The 26,803-nt window shown below is 44.8% G+C and overlaps 1 protein-coding gene and 1 long non-coding RNA gene across 15 annotated transcripts in view; one reads left to right on the top strand and one right to left on the bottom strand.

The window, feature by feature from the left end:
* The window catches only part of CASK (calcium/calmodulin dependent serine protein kinase), a 354,148-nt gene extending 330,382 nt beyond the window's left edge, over positions 1–23,766 (top strand). For 8 of the 13 annotated variants that reach the window (XM_053202254.1, XM_053202252.1, XM_027053929.2 and 5 more), the window contains 6 exons: positions 1,631–1,746; positions 8,659–8,739; positions 8,841–8,921; positions 11,450–11,652; positions 18,604–18,687; positions 21,760–23,766. In XM_053202254.1, coding sequence (XP_053058229.1) covers positions 1,631–1,746; positions 8,659–8,739; positions 8,841–8,921; positions 11,450–11,652; positions 18,604–18,687; positions 21,760–21,936 — 742 coding nt within the window. In that variant the 3' untranslated portion in view covers positions 21,937–23,766. The remainder of the gene's footprint in view (positions 1–1,630; positions 1,747–8,658; positions 8,740–8,840; positions 8,922–11,449; positions 11,653–18,603; positions 18,688–21,759) is intronic. The other 5 variants (XM_053202250.1, XM_027053936.2, XM_027053933.2 and 2 more) reach the window with 1 other exon arrangement.
* LOC113597536 (uncharacterized) overlaps positions 5,020–26,803 on the bottom strand; it is a 46,975-nt gene continuing 25,191 nt past the window's right edge. The window contains exons 1-4 of one of the 2 annotated variants that reach the window (XR_003418312.2): positions 24,912–25,035; positions 6,985–13,793; positions 6,765–6,865; positions 5,020–5,267 (exon numbers count right to left, since the gene is read on the bottom strand). This is a non-coding gene — a long non-coding RNA (uncharacterized LOC113597536). Of the gene's footprint in view, positions 5,268–6,764; positions 6,866–6,984; positions 13,794–24,911; positions 25,036–26,803 lie in introns of those variants that run through there. The other variant, XR_008290091.1, reaches the window with a different exon arrangement.

The raw sequence follows: 26,803 nt of genomic DNA, 5'->3' as shown, positions 1-26,803 counted from the left end.
TTCTTTTTTTTTTTTAGTGATTTTTTTTTAAGATTTTAAGTAAATCTCTACATCCAACGCAGGGCTCGAATTCACAACCCTGAGATCAAGAGTCAGACACTCCACCGACTGAGCCAACCAGGCACCCCTGGATTCTTCTTATGTGGGCTCACTCAGGGGACCCCTGTGAAAGAAGCAAAATTGTTAAGCAAAACCATCTGTGGCAGTATCCTGAAGGGCAAATATTTGCTTAGACTAAACCTAAGAGAGCAACTTTTTAACAACATTTGTGCTGAACACTATAATCACAAAGAACAAAATTAAAATTTTCTGATTGTAATTCTTGTTTTCTTTTGAGAGAGACCATGCATGAGCAGGGGAGGGGCAGAGAGAGAATTCCAATCAGGCTCCCTGCTGTCAGCATGGAGCCCAACACAGGGCTCAATCCCATAAACCGTGAGATCATGACCTGAGCCAAAATCAAGAGTTGAGTGCTTAACCGACTGGGCCACCCAGGTGCCCTCTGAATGTAATTCTGTGGATTTCATTAGTATTATTTTCTTAGCCTAGAATCACCATGTAGTAATAGTACCATTTATTAAGCATCTACTGTGTGTACCACTGTGCTGGGGCATTACTTACATTTTTTGTTCTTATCCTTTACAACAGCTATCCTAAGAGGCTAAGAAACTTGCCAATAAAATGTACTGCTCAAGAGCCTAGGCTCTGGTACCAGACTGAACTCACTCTCCCACTTACTAAGCTGTGTGATCTGGGGCAAATTAACCTCTCAGCCCTTTGATCCCCTCATCTGTAAAGGGGTGGCACAATTTCGTGCGTTGTTAGAAAGGTTAAATGAGTTGATACATGCAAATTTTCCAGAAAAGCACCTGACCCTAAATTGATAAAAGGTAATGAGTGATAGAGCCAAGATTCCAACCAGACCTGCCTCAGCTCAAAATTCCATGCTCATTCCACCGGATGTCACAGCCATGTTAGTTTAGGTTGCTCATCTGCGTTATCAGTATATGCTCAAGGAATGTGATGTCATTTTATTAGAAACCTCTGTTTTTATTTTTTTTTTTTTTTGAGAGAGAGAGAGTGAGAGCGAGCGAGCACATCAGCAGGGAAGGGGGAGAGAGAGAGGGAGGGAGAGAATCCCAGGCAGGCTCTACACTCAGTGAGGAGACTGATGCGGAGCTTGATCGCGCAATCGGTGAGATCGTGACCTGAGCCAAAACCAAGAGCTGGACACCCAACCCAACTGAGCCGCCCAGGTACCCCAAGCCTGTGTTTTTAAAACCTCTCTATGAAATTGCGAAAGCCAAAAAGCAACCTTTATCTTGAAAAGTTTATGAGCAATGGGGCACCTGAGTGACTTAGTTGGTTAAGCATCTAACTTTGGCTCAGGTCATGATCTCACAGTTCATGAGTTCGAGCCCCACATCAGGCTGTCAGTGTCTAGCCTTCTTCAGATCCTGTTTTCTTTTTCTCTCAAAAATAAATAGACATTAAAGAAAAATTTTTTAAGTTTGTGAGCGGTATGTTCATGCAGGTTTGTATAAAGTCTTCAAATGGATGATTTTTCTTTTATCAACATGAAACTTTACAGTAGTTATTTGTTTGTTTGTTTTCCGTCTCTGTGCACTAGGCGAGTCGCTTGCATCGCCATGGAGAAAACCAAACAGGAGCAGCAGGCCAGCTGTACCTGGTTCGGCAAGAAAAAGAAGCAGTACAAAGATAAATACTTGGCAAAGCACAATGCAGGTAGGGAAACGTGCGACTGTTACGGAGGCTGGTTAGATCTCACTTCAGTCTTCAGAGTTCTCTGCCCCAAAATTCCACCAGATGAGATCTCCATCAGCTTGCACAACATTAAGAAAGCTCTACCTGCAATTAGTCTGTTGGTTATTTGCCAGATATTTTACAGAGCTCTACTTTACAGGAAGAAAATGCTATTTGGTAATAGTATCCTCGGAAACTAAGAGAAGCCAGTACATTAAGTCCTCCCCTGAGAAATGAGAGCCCGAGTGTTTGCCAAGTCACCAGGATTCTTGCCTCCTTGCTGAGATAGATCTTGAGCAAATATCCTCCCTCCTGGCTCCTCTCTGGCCTTTGGACGTGGCCCTGTGGCAAAAATGTGCCCTTACCAGAGCTGTGCCACGGATGGCCGGGTGATTGGTTGGAAAGAGCACAAATGCTGTTGGATACTAACTCGGTTTGGTCAGTCTCTGTGACTAGTCTTCTTCCCCCACAGTTACTCCCTGGCTCGTAAAAGGCCAAGAGCATTATCTTGGCCTTCCCTTCGTCCTGTTTGTCTCTATGAAAACTTGTGTTCGGCCTAAGTCAAAACATTCCCTTGTTTGCTAAAAACTGAAATGAATACCAAAAAAACATGATCTGTCATTGCCGTAGAATTCCCAGAAGCTTCACAGAATGTAAGTTAAGCTAAAGAAAATGCATGATGATATACAAGAGTGAGATTTACTTACTTTCAGTACCTTCTTAATAGGACTCCTTTTATAAGGAACTTGTTCTGAGGCATTGCAAGCCCCGATGTTGGCATTAGATTAGTTCCCAAGGTTTCAGAAATAACTCCAAAAATCATACATGTGGCCCAAAAAAAAAAAAAAAATCAAACGCAATCTTGCATACCCAGTTGGACAGTATAAGGTTTCAGCCAAATAGGAAATGCATTTCTGTCTGTAAAATGTTATAACGTGTTGTTAGCATCCACCAGGAAAAATTATTTGCAAACGCTGAATTGTTCATTTCTTAATCAGCAAGTAAAAGTAAGCATTTTGAAACACTGCCTAACATGTAAGGAATGTGAGTGGCCACATGGGTACATTTCAAATGGTTCCATTAAATGGGAACTCATTCCTTTCACGTTGGCCACAATTGTCCTCCATTTTTAAGTCTAATAAAATATATCATTTCTGATTATTTACCATGCTGGAGCACCAGTCCAGTAATGGCTTTTTTGTTTTATGAAGGGAAGAAATATTTAAAGCAGACTAACACAATTTAGCAACTGTTGATTGTCAATTCTGCAGTAGTACTATTTGAAGAAGTTCACTGTAGTATCAGCAGAATGTCATTTAAAATATCAGTGGTTACTGCCAAGTCCTCTTTACTTCCATCAGCTTTTTTTGAGGTTTTTTTTTAAGTTTATTTCTTTTGAGAGAGAGAGCAGGGAGGGGCGGGGGGGGGGGGGAGAGAGAGAGAGAGAGAGAGAGAGAAAATCCCAAGCAGGCTCTACACCAGCAGTGCTGAGCCCACCGTGGGGCTTGAAGTCACCGACCATGAGATCATGATCTCAGCCAAAACCAGGAGTTGGATGCCTAGCCAACTGAGCCTCCCAGGTGCCCCTATTTCCATCAGCTTCTAACAGGCTCACAAGATGTGTTGACATTTTGTGTGTGTGTGTGTGTGTGTGTGTGTGTGTGTGTGTGTGTGTGTGTGTATACATACACATATATACAAAACCTTGTCGTTTTTATAATAATTTTAAATGATGTATAGATCTAGATGGCATTATAATTTGAACCTAGAAAAGCAAAGAAATGGCTGATTAAGGCTGTTAATTCATCACAAGCTTTATACTGTACTAATGGAGGGCATATAGACATGAGTATTCAATATGCCAACATTCTTTAATTCAGCTGAGGGAAGATAACAAGCCCCTGGATTGAAAAACTAGAATGTCTAAATTCTGACGAAGAATCTGTTGAATCGTTCACTTAAGAATTTTGTCAGAGAAATCGGCACCCAGTCTGGTGGCCAGTGGTTTTTTTGTTTGTTTTTAAGTTTATTTATTCTGTGAGAGAGCACGAGCAGGGGAGGGGCGGAGAGAAAGAATCCCAAGCAGGCTCCACGCTGTCAGTGCAGCGCCTAACACAGGGCTCAAACCCACAATCCATGAGATCATGACCAGAGTCGAAGTCAAAAGAGTCGGACATGTAACTGACTAAGCCACCCAGGTGCCCCTTCTGCAGTTCACTTTTTCCATTCTTCAACCACAGGTATGACTGATCTTCCACTGTCCCCGCTCTGTCTGATTTCATTGCAGGTGGTCCTCGGTGGTCCCGCAAATGCACTTGTAAGCTAACAGGCAACCTGACTTAGCACACCTGCATGGTGGGCAAATCCCTTGGCTCCTGGGGTGGGGGGGCGGGGCTCGAAATGAGGGAATTGGGTTAGTCAGTGAAGGATATCCTTTCTAAACCTGAAATTCAGGGGCTCTACATTTCTTTCCTCATTGGGCCTGACAAGAGAAGGCAAGAGCCTCATAGGGATGGAATACAATGGCTTTTTCTGTCATCTTTGGACATTACAACCTCCTGTGCAAAACCACAGACCTAAGTTCTTATAGATTTAGAACTAAGGGAAATTGAGAACTTCCCCCACTCTTTTGTTCCCTTCAGCATTTTCCCAAGCAGTGGTCTTCTGAGCCTCAGAGCTTCCTTGTCATGTTCATGATCCCTTCTACATGTCAGTATTTGTCACTGAGTTTGGGACTGTCTTTTCATACCCTTTGATGGAAAGTCTGAATTTCTTATGAGGTCCTTGTAGAGCTGCTCAGGTTTTCTGGTAGAACTTGTGTTTAGGTGTGTTTGTGATTGTCTAGTCAAAATGTTATTGCTGGGATCCCCACCCCCTGCCCCAAATCACCCCTCATGAGCTCCCCTCTGGGTTTTTCTGCTCTGGAGAAGATGTGCAGCTTTTTTCTTGGACTTTCTGAAGCGTGCTGTCTAGCAAGGCCTTTCTGCCACCACCTCTTCAGGTTTCTTCCCCTTCACCGAGCAACCCTTCCATTTTCTCCATTACAAAGTCCAGAAGAACCATTTACTTAGTGGTTACCTTTACTTGGCAAGAGATGAAATTGTCAGGAAAGGGAAGTCAAGTATTTTATCAACTATTCTGCTTTTAGCCATGATGAAAGGCCATCCTAATATGCAACATCGCCTATATAAGGAATTGATGTGAAAAAGAGAAAGAAATACCATTGCACTCAGCCAGTATGGCAGATGCTTTGACAACTTTGAAACGTATTCTTTAATGCCAAGAGCTAGCCAAATGGGGTCATGAGCCACAAATCAAACTATATTTCTGAAGGATTTTTCTGGCTTTTTCAGAAGTTGATTGTAAAATACAGCTGGGTTGGGGTGGGGAGTCTTCCCATAGTCCTCAGCGAATTCAAATAAGGGCCATATGTCTTGTTTCCAGCTTCAAATCTTTGAGAATTCTGCATATGTTGATGGCAGGCCAGACGTTCTCATCAAATTCTGAATTTGTTTATATGTGTGATCAAAAGAAAGATGGGAACTTTGTCAGTATCTAGAACCGATGGAACGATGATACTAGAATTAATCTCTAGGACCCATCATCCCTTTGCTCCATTCTTGTACCTGGCCCTGGCCCTGGCCCTGGCCCAGGCCCACGCACCGAGATGAATTAGGTGCCCAGCCCAGTGCTACCAGCCTGCAAGGTCTTTTCTAATTGGAGGTTTTTGCCATATATGAATATGCTTGTAGTTTTTCCAAATGAGGCCAGGAATCGATGCTAAAGGCTTATTTATGGAAAAGATTCAACTGGAAATACTTACCTAAACACATAAAAGAGGCATGAATATTGAGTAGCTTACCAGGAAATCAGGATAATAGGAGCAAACTATGCCAGACAGTATTTCTGAAGCCTTGGGAATAGATTTGATTATAGTGTGTGTAGTATTTACAGCAAATAACATTTTCTGCAATGCATAAAAGATTTTTAGCCACATAAATTTGATGCAAAAAGCATTGTCAGGCTGCTAGAAGTATACTCTTGAGGCACTGAGATTCCTCAGCCCTAGGACTTCCAAAATCAGTTTAAAGATCAAGTTACTAATGTAAACGTGAGGGGAAAAAAGTCCTTATTAATTCATTGCTGCTGTTGTTGTTTTTTAACTATTAGAGCCCTAAGCAATGGTATTTCAATATCCTCAGATACGCTATTTACATATGTACACATGAACCCAGAGGGTTCCTACAATACCATTCATAGGTGTGTTTAAATTTTGCCTCAGACCACAAATTAGTAGTTAAACAGTTTTTAAAACTATGACATTTTCTCTTGGATACAGAGAACTCTTAAGACAACAAAAAGTGGCCCATCATCTCACTGCCCTGTTGAGGTTTTTTTTAATAAAAATAATAGGCACCTGTGATGAGAAATTGCAAAAACAGTACAGGGAGGTACAAAATGAAGAGCAAAAGGCTTCCACATGTACACTCCCCAAAGAACATGTACCTATTCCTAAACAAGATTTCCATGCATATATAAAACCCACTGGCTTTTATATAAGGATATTGTTAAATTTTTATTAAAATGAGTTTGTTTCTTAATGTGATTTATTTGCCTCGTGTTTAGAATATTGCATGGTAAAGTTTCTTTTGTGCATATTATACTTTTATTTTACTAATATATTAAAAGCCATATTTCAATGACCCCTGTACATTTTTCATGCTGTCTTACTCCCAATGGCCTCTGTGCATGTAAGTAACCTGTTGAGTGACTATGCCTCTTTGTTTTTGACGGTTTCCTTTCATTAAGTCCCTTTTTTTTTAATCTGCAAACAACATAAAACTTTTTAAAAGTTCATTCTTTAACTGTTCTCCTTATATTCTTTGTATGTCTTATTTTTAAATATTCTCTTTTATTGTTTCTCAATCCTATGACCATGTGGTGATTTCATTTCGACCAGAGTAACTCACGTATGGTTAAGATATTGACATGTAACATACCTGTTCATTTGTTTGTGCTGTCGATTGTTCATATCTAACTCATTCTTACGTGTTTCTTAAAAATTGACCAGTCTTAAGTGGGTAGGATTGCAGTTAGGGCTCTGTGGAAGGAAAGGGATGCGGATACCATTTAGAAAGCCTGTGCCATCATCATCTTGCCCTTTCATGAGATGCTTGATTATTTTTCGGTATTAAAATATATATCCGCTTGTTGATGTACCTCTTTCATAAGCATCCTTTTTCTTGATGGAAACATCACTCCGAGGGCAGTGGGTATAAAAAGCAATGCCGTAAGCACTCCTGCTTTTATTTTTGCAACTCTGACACTCCGTCACCACTGAAGCATGACTAGCCAGCTCCAGCACGCACAGAACCTCGTGTTTGTTTTCATTTGGGGAGTCTGCCATTCTAGACACAGAAAGCACTTCTTGGTGTTTAGCTGAATTAAAGACTTTTGAGTCAACCTTTATGGAATCAAGCTATCAAAAGCAAACAAATGCACAGATACCCATTAACATGCACTAACCCTTATTTTAACACATTGTATTTCTTTTCTTTCTTTCTTTCTTTCTTTCTTTCTTTCTTTCTTTTTTTTTAGTAGTTTGGGAATGATACTTTTGTTCATTTGTTTCTGATCTGTTGCATTCCAGAGTATCCTATTTTGCATTTTAAGGTTCTTTGCTACTGGGAAGATCACAGATGTTAAGGACTGAGCTGAGAGCCAAAAGCATTTGGCCATATTGTTTCAGGGAGCAGAAACTTCTCTTAGTGATTGAAGCATCCCAGATCCCTTTATTAAACCAAGGCATCAATTTTATTGATTTTATTTCAAACCCTCTGAAACCTAGAGCTTATTCAATATTATTTTAAAAAGAAATTTCAGTGTGTGCCTGACAACACTGCGATATCACCATACAGAAATCCATTATAGGAAACACAGACTCATGATTTTAGCCTTCATGTGAGAATTTTCAAATGTGTGTGAGAACCAGACTACCTTGAACTTCAACAGGAATAGTCGTCCTCTTGGGAAAGTTTTGGTAACAGTTCTGTTAAGAGGCAGGTTTCCAAAAAATAGTTTTTTTAAGTATTTATTCTCAGTCTGTAATGATTCGAGAACTCCCCTTTTGCAAAGGTTTCCCAGCTCAGACTCTGCTTCACGCTTCTTTGCATCTCGTCCATCCTGACTGACCACACATGGGCTGACAAAGTTTGGGACCCAGGGAAGCATGTTTCCCTACTTATATACCCAAGACTCTCCATCGAATGGAGAGCTGGGTTACAGTACAACTTGTGAGATGCTCATTTCAAAAGCTTGTGAAATCATAGTTTCAGAACTTGACTTTGAAAGAATCTAGCATGCTACCTTCAGCACCTCCGCTGAAAGAAAGAACCATGAAGTTAAAAGACCAGCTGTCCATGCATCTCTCATCCATCCCTAGAAATAATCTAGTGGCCTCCTTCTTGGTTAACTTTAGTTGCATTCATGCTATATTCATGTTGGTCAATGTCTGCAGACATTTTCTTTTTAGTAATGCTAATTTCTTAGAATTGCAAAAATATGAACAGCATGTGGTTTTGAATGAATTTGTATGACTTGTTGGATACTGCATGACAAGATATGCAGTATCTCTTAGAATTGGACTTTTATGCATGTGCTCAGCGTATCTTTGGATGCCCCTGGTTCTAAAGTGCATTTTCATGGGCTTAAAAATGAAATTTTCTCCCAAAAGGTTATAGGACTAAAATTACATGAAAGCTCAGACCATAAGTTGGACTTCTATTTTTTTAAGACACAGTTTTACTATAACTTTAGTTCTGCCAGTAAAATCATAATTGATGTATGTGAAATACTCCTGTAGATTTACCTTTCTTCTAAATCTTTGTATTGTAGTGTTCGATCAATTAGATCTCGTTACATATGAAGAAGTAGTAAAACTGCCGGCATTCAAAAGGAAAACACTAGTCTTATTAGGTAAGTTTGACTGTATAAGTAACTTTGTTAATGTCATCTTGAACACATTTTGCAAATGTTACTAACAATTGTCAATTTCACCTTCTTTTAAAATGACATAGGTGCGCACGGTGTTGGGAGAAGACACATAAAAAACACTCTCATCACAAAGCACCCAGACCGGTTTGCATACCCTATTCCACGTAAGCTATGTCTCACTCTCTTTTAAGTATACTAGTCCTAGTACTTTTTAAATGTTGTAGTTAATGTATTTTTTTTCTATTATATAAGCTGTAACTACTCGTTAGGGGAAATCTGGAAGATCCAAAGCAGAACAAAGAAGAAAATGAATTAACAGTAATCCTGACCACATTTGCCCAGTAGTGGCACCGTAAACATTCTATTGTAGACTCCCGCAAGCTTCTCTCAGGGCAAACGTAGGCAGCATGTGATTTGCTTGTCATTGTTGTTTTTTAACAAAATTGGGCTCATCCACTCTATTTGTGACCTGATTTTCCCAGCAGTATGGCTGGGACATGACTCAGATGAATTCTTCTTCGGAAAAATAGATCTGATAGCACAGTGTTCTTTGATAGAACGATATTCTCCTGAAACGTACCTAAGTTATTGACTTTCATCACTTTGAAAAGCCAGTGTACCATCGGGTGGTTCTTATAAAGAATTTTAAATCTGTAATATTTTTATTCCCTTTATTTTCTCTATCTCACCCTTAACTTCTTGCCCTGTGTCCTCAACTGTAAGATGAAGTAATTCCAGGAATGTAAAGAATATTTGAGATTAGGAAGCACTAGCAAATACTGGATAAAGAGCAGTCATGTTACTGCTATCACTGTTTTCAGTACTGTTGTACCAGAGTTTATAGTTTGAATCCCAGAAGCTTTCTGGAAGATACAGTTTTGTTCGAGGTGGGAAGGACTAAAGGGGAATGAGTTATAAGACTAAAAAGAGAAAATGGGAAGATTGGCTCTTCCCAGTAGGGTCTTCTGTTGCCTTCCTGAAGCCAGGTCAACACCACTTACGGTTTTCTCTACGCCCCAGAGAGCTGTGGGGCTTCATAAGACCACACCCTCCTTCCAGAACCCTGTCTGATTTACACAAACAAAAAAGGAAATTCATCAAACACCATTTCATTTGGTACCTCTGGGATTTTCTAGTAAAACGCTTTGAAGTATTCGTTTAATTCTCCTTATGTCTGGATCAGAAGTATAGCAAGCTTAACTAACATTTAGTTTCTTCTTGGTCACATAACAATTGAACGTCCATGTTATTAAACGGCCAGTTAACTAGCTTGGTTTTGAAGCATACATTGCCAACCTCAGTCATGTGAGTCATGAGGTCCCTCTCTCAAATATTTGACCCCAGATGCGTATATAGCATATGTTTGCCTACCGAGATGACTAAGCATCGTACAGCATCAACACATGATGCCATCTCTTCAGCTTTTATGTGCCTGGAGAAAGAGTTCTTTAAAACATCTACATTGGAACATTCATGAGCACTTGGAAGTTCTATTAGTCCATCCAGTTGGGGTAGGAGAGAGGGGAAGTTCCCCATGGGTTTGGACCCATGCACACAGCAAAGGGGAGCATAAAGTTTGTCCTTGTCCAATGATGGAAACTGAAAGAAAGGGGAGGGGAAGGGGAGAGGGAGGGAGGGAGGAAGGAAAGAAAAAAAGAGAAGGAGAGAAGAAAGGAAAAAAGTGGGAGGAAGGAAGATTTAAACCAGTGTTCCTGGCATGTCTAGAAAGACATTTTCTAAATTGTGTTTTGCAGAACACTGGTCCTGTCAGTCTCCCACAGAACTAGGACTTACCGGCCAATATTTTAGTACATGTTCTCTTGGGCCACGGGTCAGCAAACCTTTTCTATAAAGGACTAGATAGTAAATATTTGAGGCATGGATGGCCACATGGTCTCTGTCACAACTACTCATCTCTGCCATTATCACATGAAAGTAGCCATAGACAATATGTAAACAAATGGGCATGGATGTTTTCCAATAAAACTTTATTTATAAAAGCAGGCTATATTTGACTCATAGGCCATAGTTTGCCAACTCATGGTGTAGGTCTTTATTATGGCCACATCTGGCCAAGGTCATTGGATTCTCAATGTAGTACACCTTTTGCTGTATTCTAACATTCTCTTTTGCAAGCTGCCGTAGACCAGCACTATCCAATGGAAATTTTCTCTGATAGTGACAGTTTTCAATATCTGTAGTGTCCATTATAGTAACCATGAGCCACATGTGGCTACTGAACCCCTGAAATGTGAGACTGAGGAACTGACATTTTAATTTTAATTTATTTAAATTTAAATAACCATATGTGGTTTTCCATTTTTTTTTTAACTCTTCTTTTTTCCTTCTGCTTAAGAAGTAACTGCATTAAGGCATACAGTAAGTTATGTTAATCTTGGGTCAGTGTCTTTGTCCTGTAGAGACCCATGAAGAGATAAAATAAATCTCATCTAAACACTGAAGGATTCACCAGACCAAACAACTAACCAGTTTTTGTGGTCTGATGTCACGCAGATAAACATGGTGCTGAGAATTTAGTTCTACAAAGCTACTGGGGGTGGGAACGTAGCATGAGACCTATACTGGAAAAATCCACAGCTCTCAAGATTTTGGGCTTGGGTAGGTCCATTGGGAGCATCAGATCATGAGCTCAGCCTTTTGAGCCTCTCTTGATATGTGACTTTCTTTGCAGATACAACCAGACCTCCAAAGAAAGATGAAGAAAATGGAAAGAATTATTACTTTGTATCTCATGACCAAATGATGCAAGACATCTCTAATAACGAGTACTTGGAGTATGGCAGCCATGAGGATGCGATGTATGGGACAAAACTGGAGACCATCCGGAAGATCCATGAGCAGGGCCTGATTGCAATACTGGACGTGGAGCCTCAGGTAACACCCAGCCACACGCTGCCCCCATCCACCTGCCTGCATGCTAAGCTCAGGTTCTGAAATCAAAAGCGCCATCAGAACAGCGTGGGTCACATAATAACTACAGGAAAGTATCGTAATGCAGGCATCATGGGTTGACAGTCTAGAATGCAAACTGATCATTGAGCTCGGTGCACACACCGTGTATTTAAGAAGCAACAGTATACTCTTACGAGATTCATTATACTCAGAAGCTCAATGAAAGTACCCGAATGGGTCTGTGCTGCCAGAAATCCTACAATAATCTGACCTCAGGATGAGACTTGGGCACTTTGTGATCACAACAGCCCCCTTTTCTCTCCCGGTACAGCTCACACAGGACTGTCAGAGCCTCTCCCAGCGTCTTCTGTTCATCACCATCAATGAACTCTGATCCTGGGGCCTGGGTCGGGGTCTGAAACACAGCACTGGCTTTAGGAAAGCAAGCAGGAGTGAGCCCAGGGAGTGCCAGATGGGGCAGGGAGGGAGACCCATGGTGGCTCTCAGCCTCCACCGTCTCTTTACTGAAGATGATGCCCAACCCCGGGCTAGAACTAGGAGGGATATGGAGAGCTTGGAGGGACTTGGAGCCAGACACAGGAATGACTGGATAATCTGTAGAGAAGCCCTAAGCTTCTCTCTCTCTCACACACACACACACACACGCTGACAAGCTATTTTTTTCATCTCTGAGGACAAAGCAAGCAGAAGCAGGACTTCAAGTCCAGTAGGAAGGGTGTTGGAGACATTGGGGCAAGTTCCAGGAGAAGCCTGTGGGTCCCCATGTGAGTCCTGGGCCTTCCGTTTCTAAGGCTGATCTGTGTGCCAAATCCCTATCACTTATATTTAGCAATCCATATACCACCTGCCAACACGGTAGACCAGCTCCCCTCAGGCAGGCTCCACTTCACCAGGCTTACCTGGCTATCCCAGGCAGGGATGGCCCCTGTTCAAGGGCCACCATATGAAACTTGGTCCCCTAGCCATGCCCAAAGGGAGGACAGCAGCTGGCAGCAGCATCTATGTGACCCAAGACCATAACATCGTGGCCAGTGGCTACACCCGTTTCCATTTCACAGAAGCTGATGGGGTTCTTGAACTCAGAATCTGCTTAAGGGGCTGGGGAGGAAAGCAGCACGGTGAACACTGTACGGTACACTTGACAGTGAGCTCGGACCTGTAGAGAACTAAACATGTCATGTGGAACACAGCTTGATCTCTCCTTACCTACAAAGCCCTCCTTACCAGGGCTTGGCAAAGTCTTCTGGTGGGGGGTGGCTAGAGGCAGTCTCCATCCTGGTCGTGTGGTCTTCGGCATCCCGTCCTTGGGTCCCACACTGGTCTTCGCCTGAATGTCATTTTCTGCTGGTAGTAAGGTCTCTAGCAGTATGCTGACTGCAGGGCTCTTCAGACCCCTCTCCCTGACCTAAGTCCACTTTCAAGGGCTTTCTGCCTCAGCGGCTGCCATGCCACTCTGCCCCTGGCGCCCAACTCTCCCTGTGCCCTCGCCAGGTCACACGCTGAGTGGGAGCCCTCACGGCCTCATCAGGACATCCGCAGCAGCCATTTGTACAAGTGGCATGGGCACCAGAGCGCCCCACGCCCCAGGCAGGGTGCTCTCTCCCTGCTCCCCTGACTGCTGGATGAGCTCATGCATTCCTGTGTCCCCACCTCAGAACAGGGGTCTCTCAGGGCCACCCAGCCCCGAGGCTGGGAACGGGTATCGATCGGCCAGGCCCCGCTCCTCTCGGTTGGTCTGGTCAACCATGCTGGTCCCGGCTCACCTACCCTGGACCACCCGGGGCTGACCTGGACTGGAGCCTGGTCCTGCTCCCACGCGGACTTTGCACTCAGTGGCACAGCCGCAGAGGCCCACGGGCTCCGCACCCCCAGGGCTCCTCCCTTGGGCTTCCCTGCCTTTGGCCCACTCTCTCCCCGGGATGGGCAACGCTGGCACCCTGCCTTCAGGACAACCGGCTCCAGGAGGCTCTGACCTTAGAATGCCTTTCTCCTCACCCTTTCCTGCCCAGCCTGTGTGATCCCCCACTATTAGATCTCACGGACAGCTGGATGCTTCCAGTTTGTATGAAGCACTTCTTGTCTTCCAAGCATCGTCTTGGGAGCTAAGAATACAAATAAGAAGCTGGTGAGGATGAAATGAGTGCCTCGGTCTACATTAAAAACTCCCCAACAGCAGAAATGCCATGTGGCTCACACCTGCCACTGCTGACTTGTGGACCATAGACCACCTAACACTGGTGTTCGGCTTATTGCATTTGGGTCTATTATTTCGTGCTCTCTTAGCTTATTTATTTTTTCAAAAATTTTTTAAGGTTTCTTTATTTTTGAGAGAAAGAGCATGAACACGGGAGGTAGAGAGAAGGAGACACAGAATCCAAAGCAGGCTCCAGGCTCTGAGCTGTCAGCACGGAGCCAGACATGAACCTCAAGATCATGACCTGAGCCAAAGTCGGACACTTAACCAGCTCAACCACCCAGGCGCCCCTCTCAAATTATTTTAGACAGCTTAGGCCCAATTGAACACATGTCTAATATGTGAAGACGTTGTAGTCCAGCTTCAAACCTAGAGGGCCACAGTTAAGATTACCCTAGAAGCAAACTAGCAACCTGCTTCTTTTAAAATGAGAAGAAAAGGTGTGTTCCTACAGTGCTGTGTATTTTGCAAGCATGAGTACTCTTTCCTTAATCCTTGGAACCCCGAGACAGAGGTATCTGTGTCCTCCTTTGCAGATGAAGAACCAAGGTGTAGCTCGAGTGAGAGTGAGGTTTCAGCTTTGGACAGTGTTGGTTGGGGCTTCGGTTTTCTTACAGCCAGCCCCGCCTCCTTCCACTGTTCCATCCTGGAAGAGGTGACCCTGGGAATCCTGAAGCTGGTCTATCTTATATGTAGTCCTAGGATTTAAATCTTTTTTTTTTTTTAAGGTTTAGAAAAATCAATAAGGCAGTCAAACCTGAGGAAAAACCATAGAACTTCTTTCTCACGGACATGAAGCTATGGAGGGGCACCTCAGTGCCTCGGTCGGTTAAGCGTCCAACTTCGGCTCAGGTCATGACCTCACGGTTCATGAGTTTGAGCACCACATCAGGCTCTGTGCTAACAGCTCGGAGCCTGGAGCCTGTTCCAGATTCTGTGTTTCCCTCTCTCTCTGCCCCTACCCTACTCATACACACATTCTCTCCAAAATAAACATTTTTTTAAAAATGTTTTTAAATGAAGCTATGGCCCAGAAAATAACCTATGTCCCTAAAGCTACAACTGTGATAGCACCAGCGTGTCATCAAAACCTACTGAGACGGTTTTATATTTTATATTTTAATTTTACTCCGGTTTATGCATTTGCTGCCTTAACAAGTTAATGGTAGCAGAATACTTGTGGTTTGGCTTTTGCCCGTAGAGGGAAAGGTTGTCAACAAGGGGTAGCCGCAGTCTTGTTAGGAATCTGTACTTCAAAACCAGAGCCAGGTTCTGAACTAGGGGCCGTTTTGTGAAAGATTATCTCTGGGGTCATAGTGCTTTTCCTTAAACCCTTATATTTTTGTGTAGAATGACTCAGACACTTGCCCCTATACACTTTCTAAGTTTGCAAAGCAGATACGTCTTAAAGCTATCTGCGTCTTAGGGACTTGATCAAATATGTTTTCACTCCTTATGGGTGGTAACCTGGGATCAACTGTTGGCCATATATGAGCCATAAAATCAATTCATGTCTCCATAGAAGAGAACTAAAGACTTAACTTTAAATGTTAAACCTAATGTTGCTTTGGCTGTTTAAATCCAGCGTATTTTCAGTGACCTTTCTAGACTCCCCCACCTCTCTGGGATTCGGAAAGAAATATTTGCCTGTAAATACGGACAAACTTGTGTCTCGTCTTCAGTCAGAAGGAAGAGGGTTTAAGGGACCTCTTGAAGTCCCCTGTTAACAGCCTGAGGGGAGGGAATCTTTGTGAAGCCGTTCCATTTACTGTCCCTGAAGTGACCCTAAACCCCAGGCAAGCAGAGACTACACGCACACACCAAAAAAGGCACGCACTTAAGCCTGTAAGTCGAGCAGTTGGGGACACCTGAGGAAATGTGTGGTGACTGTGGTGAAGACATGAGGGCTACTGGACAAGAAAATCTCAGGATTTGAGGGGGTCTTTTCATTTTTGAAAATATAATGACATAGGAAAAGAAAAGAAAGTAACCTAGTATCGAAATCGAAAATCAAAGCCATGAAAAGGCCACTGTATTTACTCTGATCAGCGTGCAGTTTGGCTCTGAACGTCTGGCAAGCAGGACAAAAAGGGGAATGTCGTGGATCACATCATCCTTATCTGCTAGAAGGATGCCAGTTCTTTCCTTGGAATTAGCTGCTAAGGGAATATAACCTGATTCGTGAACACGAGAGCACTGGGCAGCACACAGTAAGTGCGGAATGATCTTCGTGTCCGGATGGATAAAGGCGAAGGGTGTGCATGCTGCACAGAGAAGGGTAATCTGCGGGGAGCTTATGGTTGCCCAGGAGTGTGTTTTCTGGCGTTGCAAAAACAATCGCAGGCTGGCACTTAAAATTTCAGAGAATTGGGTGGCTTTCAGGCTGGGGTTACTGAGCAGAAAAAAGGCCGTTTCACGCCTGAGGTGTCATTCTCAACTTCACCAGTGCGTTCCATTCGGCATCTAGGCTCCCTCTGTGCGTGGAGTCACTTCAGGGATGGAAGCAAGGGTAGGAACCGTGAACTGGGATATCTCCCCTTCTCAGTTGCCTAGAGGCTGGCTGTGGGTGGACGAAGAAACCTTCTGTCTCAACTGACCCTGAGCCTCCTGATTTATGAGCACAGGAAGGACAGAAAAAGAGGCCCAAAATTATATTCACAGGAGATTTCCAAAGGAAGATCCCTGTTTAGCTCAACTGAGCTATATATGGACTTTTCCATGATATTTATTCCTTAACAGAACTCTCAATCACAAAAGGGTTGGCAAAGAAATTGCCAATTACCTCTGTCAAAAGGGAGCATAGGCAGACCCAAAGAGCTTTCTCCTGAGGGGAATGTGATGTCCACAACTGAAGCACTTTGATATGACGGCTGAAACAATGTGGCGGGCCCCCTTAACCCACAAGGAGATCCTGTGTGGCTGGGATTCAGAAACCCAATCCCAGTGAAAGTGAACCTTGCACTAAAACCTTTATCATCCCTGTTGGTCTCTCACAGCTCCGTATGGTCAGAGGCCAAGAGGTTCCCTTCAGCCACCAAGCACAGTGCCCACTGGTCAAACATTTTCTGCCAATCCTGTGTGCTGCTTTTCCATTTTCATTTTACCATAAACACAGTTTATGCCGGCTGCCATACAGGGCACAAGGGAGATGACTGAACAAGACATCGCCCCTGCCCGTAAGCTCACCCTCTGGTATCTGGGTATTTGGTGTGCGGCATCCTGGGTCCCATGGTCGGGGGGGGGGGGGGGGGGGGGGGCGACGGCCTGGCTCAGAGCCCACAGAGGACTTTGCAGACAAAAGAACACCAGAGCCAGGTGCTCATGGATCATTCAGCCATGCCAAAGGGAGAATGGGGACGGAGCATCCAGGCAGAGGGAGTAGTAAGACAAAGCTGGGAAGGCAGAGTGTGGCCCTTTCTGGAACTGGAAGTGGTTCAGCAAGGCTGTTTGGAAGAGGGGGAAGCAGCAGAGAGGTGTAGAGAGAGACTGAGATAAGCACGGGCCAGCTCAGGACCGAGGGATTCAGCATTCATGCTAAGGAGTGTACATTTTATCCCAAGGCCGAGATGGAGCTGTGGAAGGGTTTGGAGTAGAGGAGCAATATGATGGGATTTGCCTTGCCAGAAGGATCGATCATTCTAGTAGTAGGCTTTTAGTACAGGGGCAGAGTGACCGGTCTCGTTGCTACCACCGTGAACCAGGCAAAAGAGGGAGGAGTAGGAACAGAGCAAAGCAAACCACTGAAAGGCCATTTAGAAAGCCAGATACGCAGGTAGCAGAACACGCATGTTAAATGCTCAGATGAAGGACAGCAAGATACTATTCGCTGCGGTGCAAATTAATGACACACCAGACACTTGTGAATTGTGTACCCACGTATGCTGGAGTTTTTGTCCCATGCAGGGGAATCCATAGCCTATTGCAGGGTCACGTTCCCCCCCCCCCCCCAGGGAGGAGCTGACAAGCACTCCCTTACCAGAAACGACTCCTAGGGCATGGGATGCCAGCTTGGCACTGTGTCTGTGCAAACTGGTGGCTGCACCGTTCAACATGTTTTATGCCTCTGAAGGGAACTGCATCAGCCTCAGGGGCTCCTCTCCCTCCAACACAGTGTTTTCCTGCGGGCCTCCAATTACCTGCAGCCACAGAGCTCATTTAGTGTCTCCAGACTCCAGCCCCAGACAAGGTCTCTCTTCCCCCGTGAGCCCCACGGGGCCTGGCATCAGGGCGACTCAGAAGGCCCCGTAAGTGTGAACACGGCTTCACAGTGACAGTGGCAGGGACCCACTAGCCTTGTTAGCAGTTCGAAGGTTAAAATGGGGTGAAGTGGGCTGTAGCTCAGTGGCAGAGCCCGCACAATGATCCAAGCCTACCCCAAAACACATTTCCTATCAACTAAAAAGGCTACTGCTAATAGCCAGGTTTAAATGAACCTTAACCAACATAATCAGTGTTGACGTGGCTGAAGAAAAGTCAGTCCTATTGATTCATGAGATTCAGTTTTTAAAATGTCCGGTTTGTCACCTTTTATTTGCTGATGGCTGTGGTCCATCCTTTGGAAGAAAAGGAGTAACAGAAGTTACTTATAAAGCTGGTAAATTCAATAATCCCTTGCCAAAACTTTGAATCAAGGGTTTTTTCCGTTGTGTGATTTCTTACGGACTCCATTAAATGCTGCACTCATGATTTCTAAGTTCCAGTTTTTGCTTTGTACACAGGCACTGAAGGTCCTGAGGACTGCAGAGTTTGCTCCTTTTGTTGTTTTTATTGCCGCACCGACTATCACTCCAGGTTTAAATGAGGTAAGGGCCGCCCCGTTTTTACCCGCCGTTAGGATCCATGTGTGTGTTGTGTGCAAGACCAAAGCCCCACATCAGTAAGACAAGGAAACAAAGGCGTGGAAGCTTGCCGAGCCACTGTGGCCCTCTCCACCCCTAATGGGTGCTGGGCTAAGACAGTGGCAGGCCACAGGCCCAGCTCTAGGCCAGTGATTGCTTTGCCAGAAGAGCGCTATAAGGAACCCATGACCCTGGCCCAGCTGCCCGAGTTCCCTCAGGCAGCCTCTGGAGCGGAGCCCATGCAGGTCCCTGGAGACCACCAAACCTGGACATGAGCTCTGTCCCCTGTCAGGCTAAATCAAGCCAGCAGCTGCCGCAGAGATAGTGCCTTCAAGAGTTGGCATCACCATCTAGTACCCAGCTGACCCAGAGGCCTTCTGTGGCTGGGCAGATCAGAGGATAGTTACGGAGTGTCTGGTAAGTGCATCCGTGCTGATCTGCTGCAGGGCCACTCTTACGAGGAGTCTCGTGCACAGAGTCCTCCATTGCTTCTGCTGGGTCGAGAAACCACCAGAGGGCTCTTGGCTCTGCTCAGTTAACCACTGGCCTAAACCCACCAGAGCCCAGAACACTACAGTCAGGCTTGGAAGTGTTGATGTTGCAGGCCTCTGAGGAAGGCTAAATCTTTACATTTCTATGTTACTCTTACTTCCGGTCATTAGTTTTTGTCCTGTTGTTTGCAAGTGGCATATCCCTTTGGTAAATCCGCCTTTCCCATCTCCGTTAACACCCTGGCCTGTGTGAAACCCCACGTTGTGCTTAGCGCTTATCCTTTGGTTGCCATGTATTTTTCTTGGATTGTCATCTGTTTTTTGTTTTTGCCTGTTTTCCTGCCCTTTTACTAATTTTCCATAGCTGCCAAAATGGTGCAGAAAATTGCCCGTAAGTACCAGCTAGGAGGTGATGAAATCCAACCTTGTTTCCTTTCCTAGATGTAGAACATAGACCTTTCCTTCCCATAAATCCTGGCTTCTGCTGGTAGAATAGAGGCATTTTGTCTTCACTGAGTTAAACCCTACTCATGCGGAAGGCAAGCCCGCAGACAAGTGCTGTAGAGGAATAAACCGACAAATATAGCTTCAGCCTGTAAGGTCCTTAAGAGGAAGCTTTCTTTTTCTGTAAAGAGAGCTACGTTTAAAAATTGATGCCGTCAGCCATACATTTTCTTGAATGTTTTCATCAACCCAGCTTTCTGAGTAAATCCTGAAGTCTGCCCGTGGTCTCTGAGGCCCAGGACGGTGTTTTTCAGTGGAGTCCCCTAGCCCAGAGAGTGACGTGGTAGGAATGGTCTCTTCCCAGGCTTGCAGGATGCACTCCCGTCTTTGGGTGAATGAGTGTTTCCTAAAATGGGGCTTCTGCATTGTTCGTTGTCAAGTATAGCCACAGTGAAAATACTCTAAGTGCAAGTGGAAAGCGTGTTGATAGGACCTTAGAAGGTGGTGAGGAACTGAGGTCTTATCTACACTGTAATAGTTAACATTGCACGGCCCAGCATACCATGCCCTGCTTTGAAATCCCAGCAGACGACAACAGACCACATCCGACAATCCTTTCAGAGCATCCTGAGAGAAAAGATGGAGTCCCTAGCTTGCCTTGTAACTGTCCACCCACACCATGGTGCTGTGATGGGATCCGGTGACACCCCATTCGATCCCCTTCCCAGAGACTCACACCCACAGACCGGGGCTCATCAGCAAGGGTTTCTCACAAATAATGGATGGGCCTCAGAGAAGAGGAGGGGTCCTAAGTCAGCTCTAGGCACCATGGCTCCCGCATCCTTTAGTGTTTCTGGAGGTCTCTGTTATCATGGGCCTCCATTTCCTAGTAGAATAGTAGGACCTAGTAGAGGTTTGCACTCATCAAACCCCATAATGGGCAATATTAGCCAGGTGCTTTCTTTCCAAGTAAGCACTTGCTGTGTGCGGGGCACAGTGCCAAATGCTGGGCACAGCAATGACCGGGCACACAGACAAGTTTACGCTCCAGTCGGGGAAAGACACTAATCACATAAACAGGTATTAACTATATCTCCACATACATAAGACTCAGCCCAATACCTTCCTTACCTACCTCGTGTTGGGGGAGAGGCAGGGCAAAGTTGACTTACAGAGTTCTCTGGCCTCAAATTTGAATTTGTCCATTGAAAGTTCAACCTAATGGTATCCGCCCTGTGAGGATCCAGCTGCAGACTTTCTGGTGGCCCTTAAGAGATCTGCAGCAAGCTCTAGGAGTTGAGGGGAAGTCCTTTCCTGCAGCAAAGCCCCCTAGAGTTCAGTCGCTGCTTTCCCTTGAGTTTTTTCCCTAAGCGGTACCAGTGACATCTGGCCATTTCCAGCATAGAGCAGTTTGAGGGGATTCATCAGATGCCAGTTGCTGTTGTATCTGGGAAATGGCCTTATTTCATCCATTATTTGCAACATCCAAAAAGCTTTTGCCTCTGGCATCCACTGCTATTGAGCGAGGGCCATTATACGTAATTGAATTCCTGGAACATGTTGGACCTCTAAGGAGAAGAGGGGAAAATGCAACTTAATTTGTTGGCCAGAGGCAGTGGCTTCTTGGTGCGGATGCAGCTGGGCTCTGGGGCCCCATACAAGTGCGAGCAGAGGACAGAGGGAAGCAGGGGGATGCAGGGCTCTGTCCTCACCTCCGGAGCCCTCACTGCCGGTCGGTCAGGAGACTGGCTCCCGCTGGGGCAGATGGCAGCAGCCGGGCCGGTGGGGTGTTGTGTTTGCCGAAGAGTGTCTGGTTTCTCTGATCCCCCGGTTTGGCATGGAGCTCCCGTTGCATGGTGAGCAGTCGGGCCACAGGCCGCTCCTCCGTGACCCTGCCATCGCAGGGCCCACTGCCTCCTCTGTCACAAAGCGGACTTGGCCTCGTGCCCCGATGCAGCACATCGAGGTCCAGCCTTGCCTGCTTGTGACACTGGGAGTAACGGGAACGTGGAGAGAGAAAGAGTCCAGCTGACTTCTGTCTTGTCTTTGCTTTTTCCCTCCTCCCACGCCCTACCCCGACCTCCATCCCACCGCCATTTAGGATGAATCTCTTCAGCGTCTGCAGAAGGAGTCCGATATCTTACAGAGAACATACGCACACTACTTCGATCTCACAATTATCAACAATGAAATTGATGAGACAATCAGACATCTGGAGGAAGCCGTGGAGCTCGTGTGCACAGCCCCGCAGTGGGTCCCGGTCTCCTGGGTCTATTAGGCCTCTCCCAAGAGACCTGCCGCGAACCCAGGAGCCACCTCATACATGGAAAAGCCTCTTTGTTATCGGCCGTGTGTCAGCAGGTCATGGTCCCTAGAGACTACCTAGTTGTAGTGTGACCTCCATTTATAATTATTGTCATGTCCGAATAGATAGGAGGAGAAAACAATTACACACTCATTTAAAGAGACAGTATCTTTTTTAATCAGTTCTCCTAAACTTTAATAAAATGTATCTTTAAATGTATGTATTATTCAATCCTTTGGAATGTTATATTTTTGGAAATCATAGCTTTTTATTTCCAAGGCCCCTAAAAACTGCACAAAATAGATGCTGCTTTCTATAATCTATTTTAATAATAAACAATGATTCTGTTACCTTGACTGGGGGTGGAACACTACATTCTTTTTAGAGTCTGATTTTATGAATTGGAATATCTTTCTTTCCTTTATTTATTTGAAATAATCAGTCTTAGTGATTACAAAACAGTCATAAATTTCTAAAGGCCTTTTTTCTTTTTTTTTTTTTAGAATAGCTTTTTTTTTTTTAAGTCCTTTATGTAACATCCAGATAATGTGATACTGTCTCTTTGAAGCACCCTGTAAACCTTTTAGAGATTTGAAGTTGGGTCTTGACTCTTAATGCATGTGGACAGTCGCGAGCGTTTATGCTGTCGGTGTGTCTGTGTTGGACAAAACAATCTGTAATCTACAGCAAAGTACATTCCGTTCACGGGGCACACCCAGGGGAGTAAGAATAAAATGCTATTATGACTAAGTTGTAAACCTATGCACATCCCTTGCATTTCGGGCAACTTTATAAAAAAAAAAAAAAAGAAACTGATTTTTATTAATAATCATGTAGTGAAATGTGTTTGTAATTTTGTCTCAATTTAATTTGTTGTAAGGTGGGAGGGGGAATTGCTGGTTTCACCATTTCAGATCTGTGTTGTCTGAGAGTATTAACATTTTAAGCAGAGAAATGAGGATTTTTAATATGTATGTAATTGTTTTAAAGCACCCATTTTAAGAAAATATACTGTGCAATGAAGAAACCAGTTTAGGCATTTGCTATAAACTGAATTATTCCAAAAGAATAATCTATAACAGCCCTGTAAATTCCTTTAAAATGATAACTAACAGGACAGTTTGACCAATTTTTTTTTAAATATACTTCCTTTTATGTGTTCAATAATTAAATGCCTTTGGGTCCTTCATTTCATTACAGATTTGTTGAGGTTTACAAGCTGATGATCTTTTAGATTTTGTAATTCATTAGATGCTCATTGAACCACTGAAGGCCCAGGAGTGACTGTCAGTAGGCAGGACAACAAAATACTCCACCAGAGCACAGCTCGGACCGCCTCTGGCTCCCAGAGCGCAGTGCGCCTGAGGGCCACCCACGTACCGGAGGCCGTCTGTGGTTTCTCCTTCCTCTTGCTATATCCCTTGGCACAGGAGAATCATCGTCCCTTGTTGCTTTAGAGACATGAACCATCTCATCGCCCTTCTATGAGGTCACATTCTTCCAGTACAGGAGATTCAGGCTGGGGTTTTCCAACTCTTGACCAGAGGTCAGCGGAAGATTCTTCCTTAGAGGGTCAGGGTGTGAAGTGGTTCTGTTAACCTTCGATCCTTGAGAAAATACCATCCTGTTTGCTTCTTGTCGGTTAGATGACCTCATCGCTTTGTGCCTTGGCGGGATGTGCAGGCTGTGTTGTGAGCTAAAAGGCTCCTCTTGAAGGACCACACAGAGGAGGCATTTGTATTCTCCTTGTAAGGTGTCACCCTCCCCTCCCAACAACTCTTATTAAACAATGATTTTTTTTTTTCTCTCTGATGTTGTCCTTTGTCAGTGACCGGATGAGTTTGCAACTTATAAGGTGTTGCATGAACTGCTTCTATTGAGGCCCCACGGCAGGGCGACCAAACCGCCAAACCAGAGACACCATGGATGGAGAAGGGAAACCCCAAAAGCTGTTTACAGCTGTGTCAGGATTGATTTAAATCTGATACCAAGGCCAGTCATTCATTCCTGTGATGGTACTGACCACAATCCGGGCTCTTCTCACTGTGAAAGTGCCCGCTCTACCTCTTTTCCAATGAAGCACAAAGAAGAATACAACTAACACATGGGGACGCGAAGCCCCTCCCTCAGCTAGAAAAGCCCACACCCCCTCCGGCCCTTTGAGGCCGAATCTCCAGAGATGCTGATGATGCCAATCTTAAGCCACGTTGATAGAGGTGGATCGAGCAGAAGAAGAGCAAAGCAATGCCAGTCTAGACGTCTGTGGCCCCGGAATTGAGAAAGTGCTGTAGCGCCGGTCCTGTCTTCCCCATCTGAGAAGCACAAAGGCGGGCGCTGTTCTTGCCACTGTGTGGATGGCAAAGTTCCTGCGCCCAGAACTTGTTCTGGCTGAACTTCTCAGAGAGGTCATCTGTTCATTCCACTAATACAGGCCCTTCTCTAAAGTAATGTCTTTATGACCTACCAGAAAACACTTAAACTCACAGTAATTTCCGTACAAAACTGCCGCTGCTACATTACAATCATCCACCAATCAATCAGAGAAAATTACTAAAAAGCTTTGCTGCTTCCATTCCATCAGCAAAATCATTTTGTTTTGTTCCTTTTAAAGGCCAGAGCAAATGATTAGAATTATTAAGTCTTATCACTGGTCAACTGAGCCATATTTCAGAGGGTTCTCTACCCCACCCAACCCCACCCCCACAGCAAAAAAGGGGGGTGTTTTTAACACGAGGAAAGAGAAGTTCCTGATTTTTTTAATAAGGTGGTAGTTACTGCATGTACAGCCTATACAATTTCAATGCTAAAAAGGAAGATGTCAATTCATCTGGAAGTTTCCCAGTGCAGAGATAATTTGGTAGCTTTTTAAAATGCAATTAAGTGTATCTCCTGTCAGATGAGATGGTTTAAAATATTTGCTCAGAGAAGAAAAGAAATGGGTGACCTACTTCCTGCTGTTTGCCTTCAGAAGGTTTTCTTCTGGGGCCGTCCTGTTGGTGGTGGGTCATCTAAATATGTTGCAGGGCCCCTCTGCCCCAAGTCCAGCTCAATGTCACACTGCCGGCTCCAACCGTGATCTTGGGAAAGTTTTGATGTCATTACTGCAGAGGAGAGTTTTTGTCTTCAAATCACTCGTAGTCACCTGTTCAGTGAGAAGTCAAGTTCATTCCTTGAAAAAGTTTAGTCAGTTGAGGAGCCACCCTCAGGACAGGGAGACGCCCAGAGCAGACACTGCGCCCTTAAGGACAGGCCCGCCCAAATCAAAGTCTCTTGTCTCCCACCGATGTGATGTCCTTTTCTTTGTTTCAGGTCAGTCTCTTGGGGCAAAGAGAACACACTGCTACTGCTAGCAAGAAGATTTTTTCATTACTAAGTTCTTAACTGTGATGCCTCCCGCACGGTCCCCTTGGAAAGGGAAGGCAACTTGCAGTCGACAAGCCCCTTGCCGTCCTCACCACACGCCCCCTCCTCCTCCTCTCTTTGTGTCATCAAACGTGCACATGCGTGTGTGTGTGTGTGTGTGTGTGTGTGTGTTGAGGGGCAGGGGAGGAGTTTGCTTTTCCAGAACTGAACACTGCTTCCTAATTCCATCCTCTACAAGAGCTTAAGATGCTAAGGCTGATTATGGCCTGTCATAGGCTAAAGGTCCCCAAGCGCCTTTCTCTTGTTCTGCGCCTCTAATTAATTCTCCTCTTAGAAAGACATTTTGCTTCTTTGAGGCAGCTTGCAGGAGGGCTACAAGCTTTAATCGTGAATCATCTCATTTGGTAGAACTCTTCCTTTTCTCACCCCTTTAGAATTAAGGTTTTCCTCTCTATTTGATGTCGTTGGTTAAAGGACTGTCCCCGTAAGACTTGATGTTCCATTGGCTTATCCCATGCTTACTTATCGGTTCGCCTTAAACTTGGAGTTATTGGAAGTCTCTGGTCTTCTGGCTGAGTGAAGTCCAGCTGTGGCCCACATCCAGGAAGGGGAAGAAAGGGCCATGAGGGGTATATTCACCCATCCACATCCCTTTTATCTGCTCCTTTCGCTGCCACTCTTGAGTCGCAGAAGGTGGGCAGACCCCAGCCCACAGGGAGAGGAGACTGAGGGGGCCACACCATCTCTAGCACAGGCCCCTCCAAGTCTTAGCTCTTCAGAGACATAGAAAATCCAGAGTGCCCACCACCTTTCACCTGACCCTCCATCAACTCTCTTGAACCTGTGCAAACGGACTGAGCAAAAGCAAATGGAAAGAGACATTTGTCACCACACGGGCGACCTCATTTCTGGCCCTAAGCACAACTCCATACCTGTGCATGCTCAGAAAGTCAGAACTTGGCTGCCGGCGTTCTCACCGAGAGACGCCTGGGATTCACCATCTTGGGACCCAGAATGAGTGCAACCTCTTAGAAGGAGTTGTGCCTAGGAGCACAGAAATAGGCGTTCCTCCGTAGTGAGTGGCCCGCCTTTTTTGTTTTTCTCATTTTGAAAAGACTAAGAATTGGCGGAACCAACTTCCAGTCTCAGCTGTGTCCTGGAATGACGCCCGTGCAGGCTGGTGTGTGGCGGCGCGGGGGGTGGGGAGGGGGGGTGCAGGTAGCAGGGTGACTGATGCAAAGGCCACGCAGCTCTCATGTGCTGAGGCCACAGCGTCATCCTGTTCAATTACAGTGCAGGTGTGTCACCCTTTCCAACTCAGTTTGGGGGTTGTTTTGCATCAAGTTTTGCCAACGTGTTCTTTTTTCTGTCTGTATAACTGCCTTTTTATAAAAGGTTTTGAAGTATTGTCTCGGTGATAAAAAGAGAGCGATGTTAACAGTTGTTGTATATTTCACCATTTCCGGTTGTAAGTATT

This window comes from Acinonyx jubatus, chromosome X (assembly GCF_027475565.1).
Source record: "Acinonyx jubatus isolate Ajub_Pintada_27869175 chromosome X, VMU_Ajub_asm_v1.0, whole genome shotgun sequence".
In the NCBI taxonomy this organism is placed as follows: Eukaryota; Metazoa; Chordata; class Mammalia; order Carnivora; family Felidae; genus Acinonyx; species Acinonyx jubatus.
Note: the sequence above shows the minus strand (reverse complement) of the source record. Positions and strands in the feature narration are given on the sequence as shown.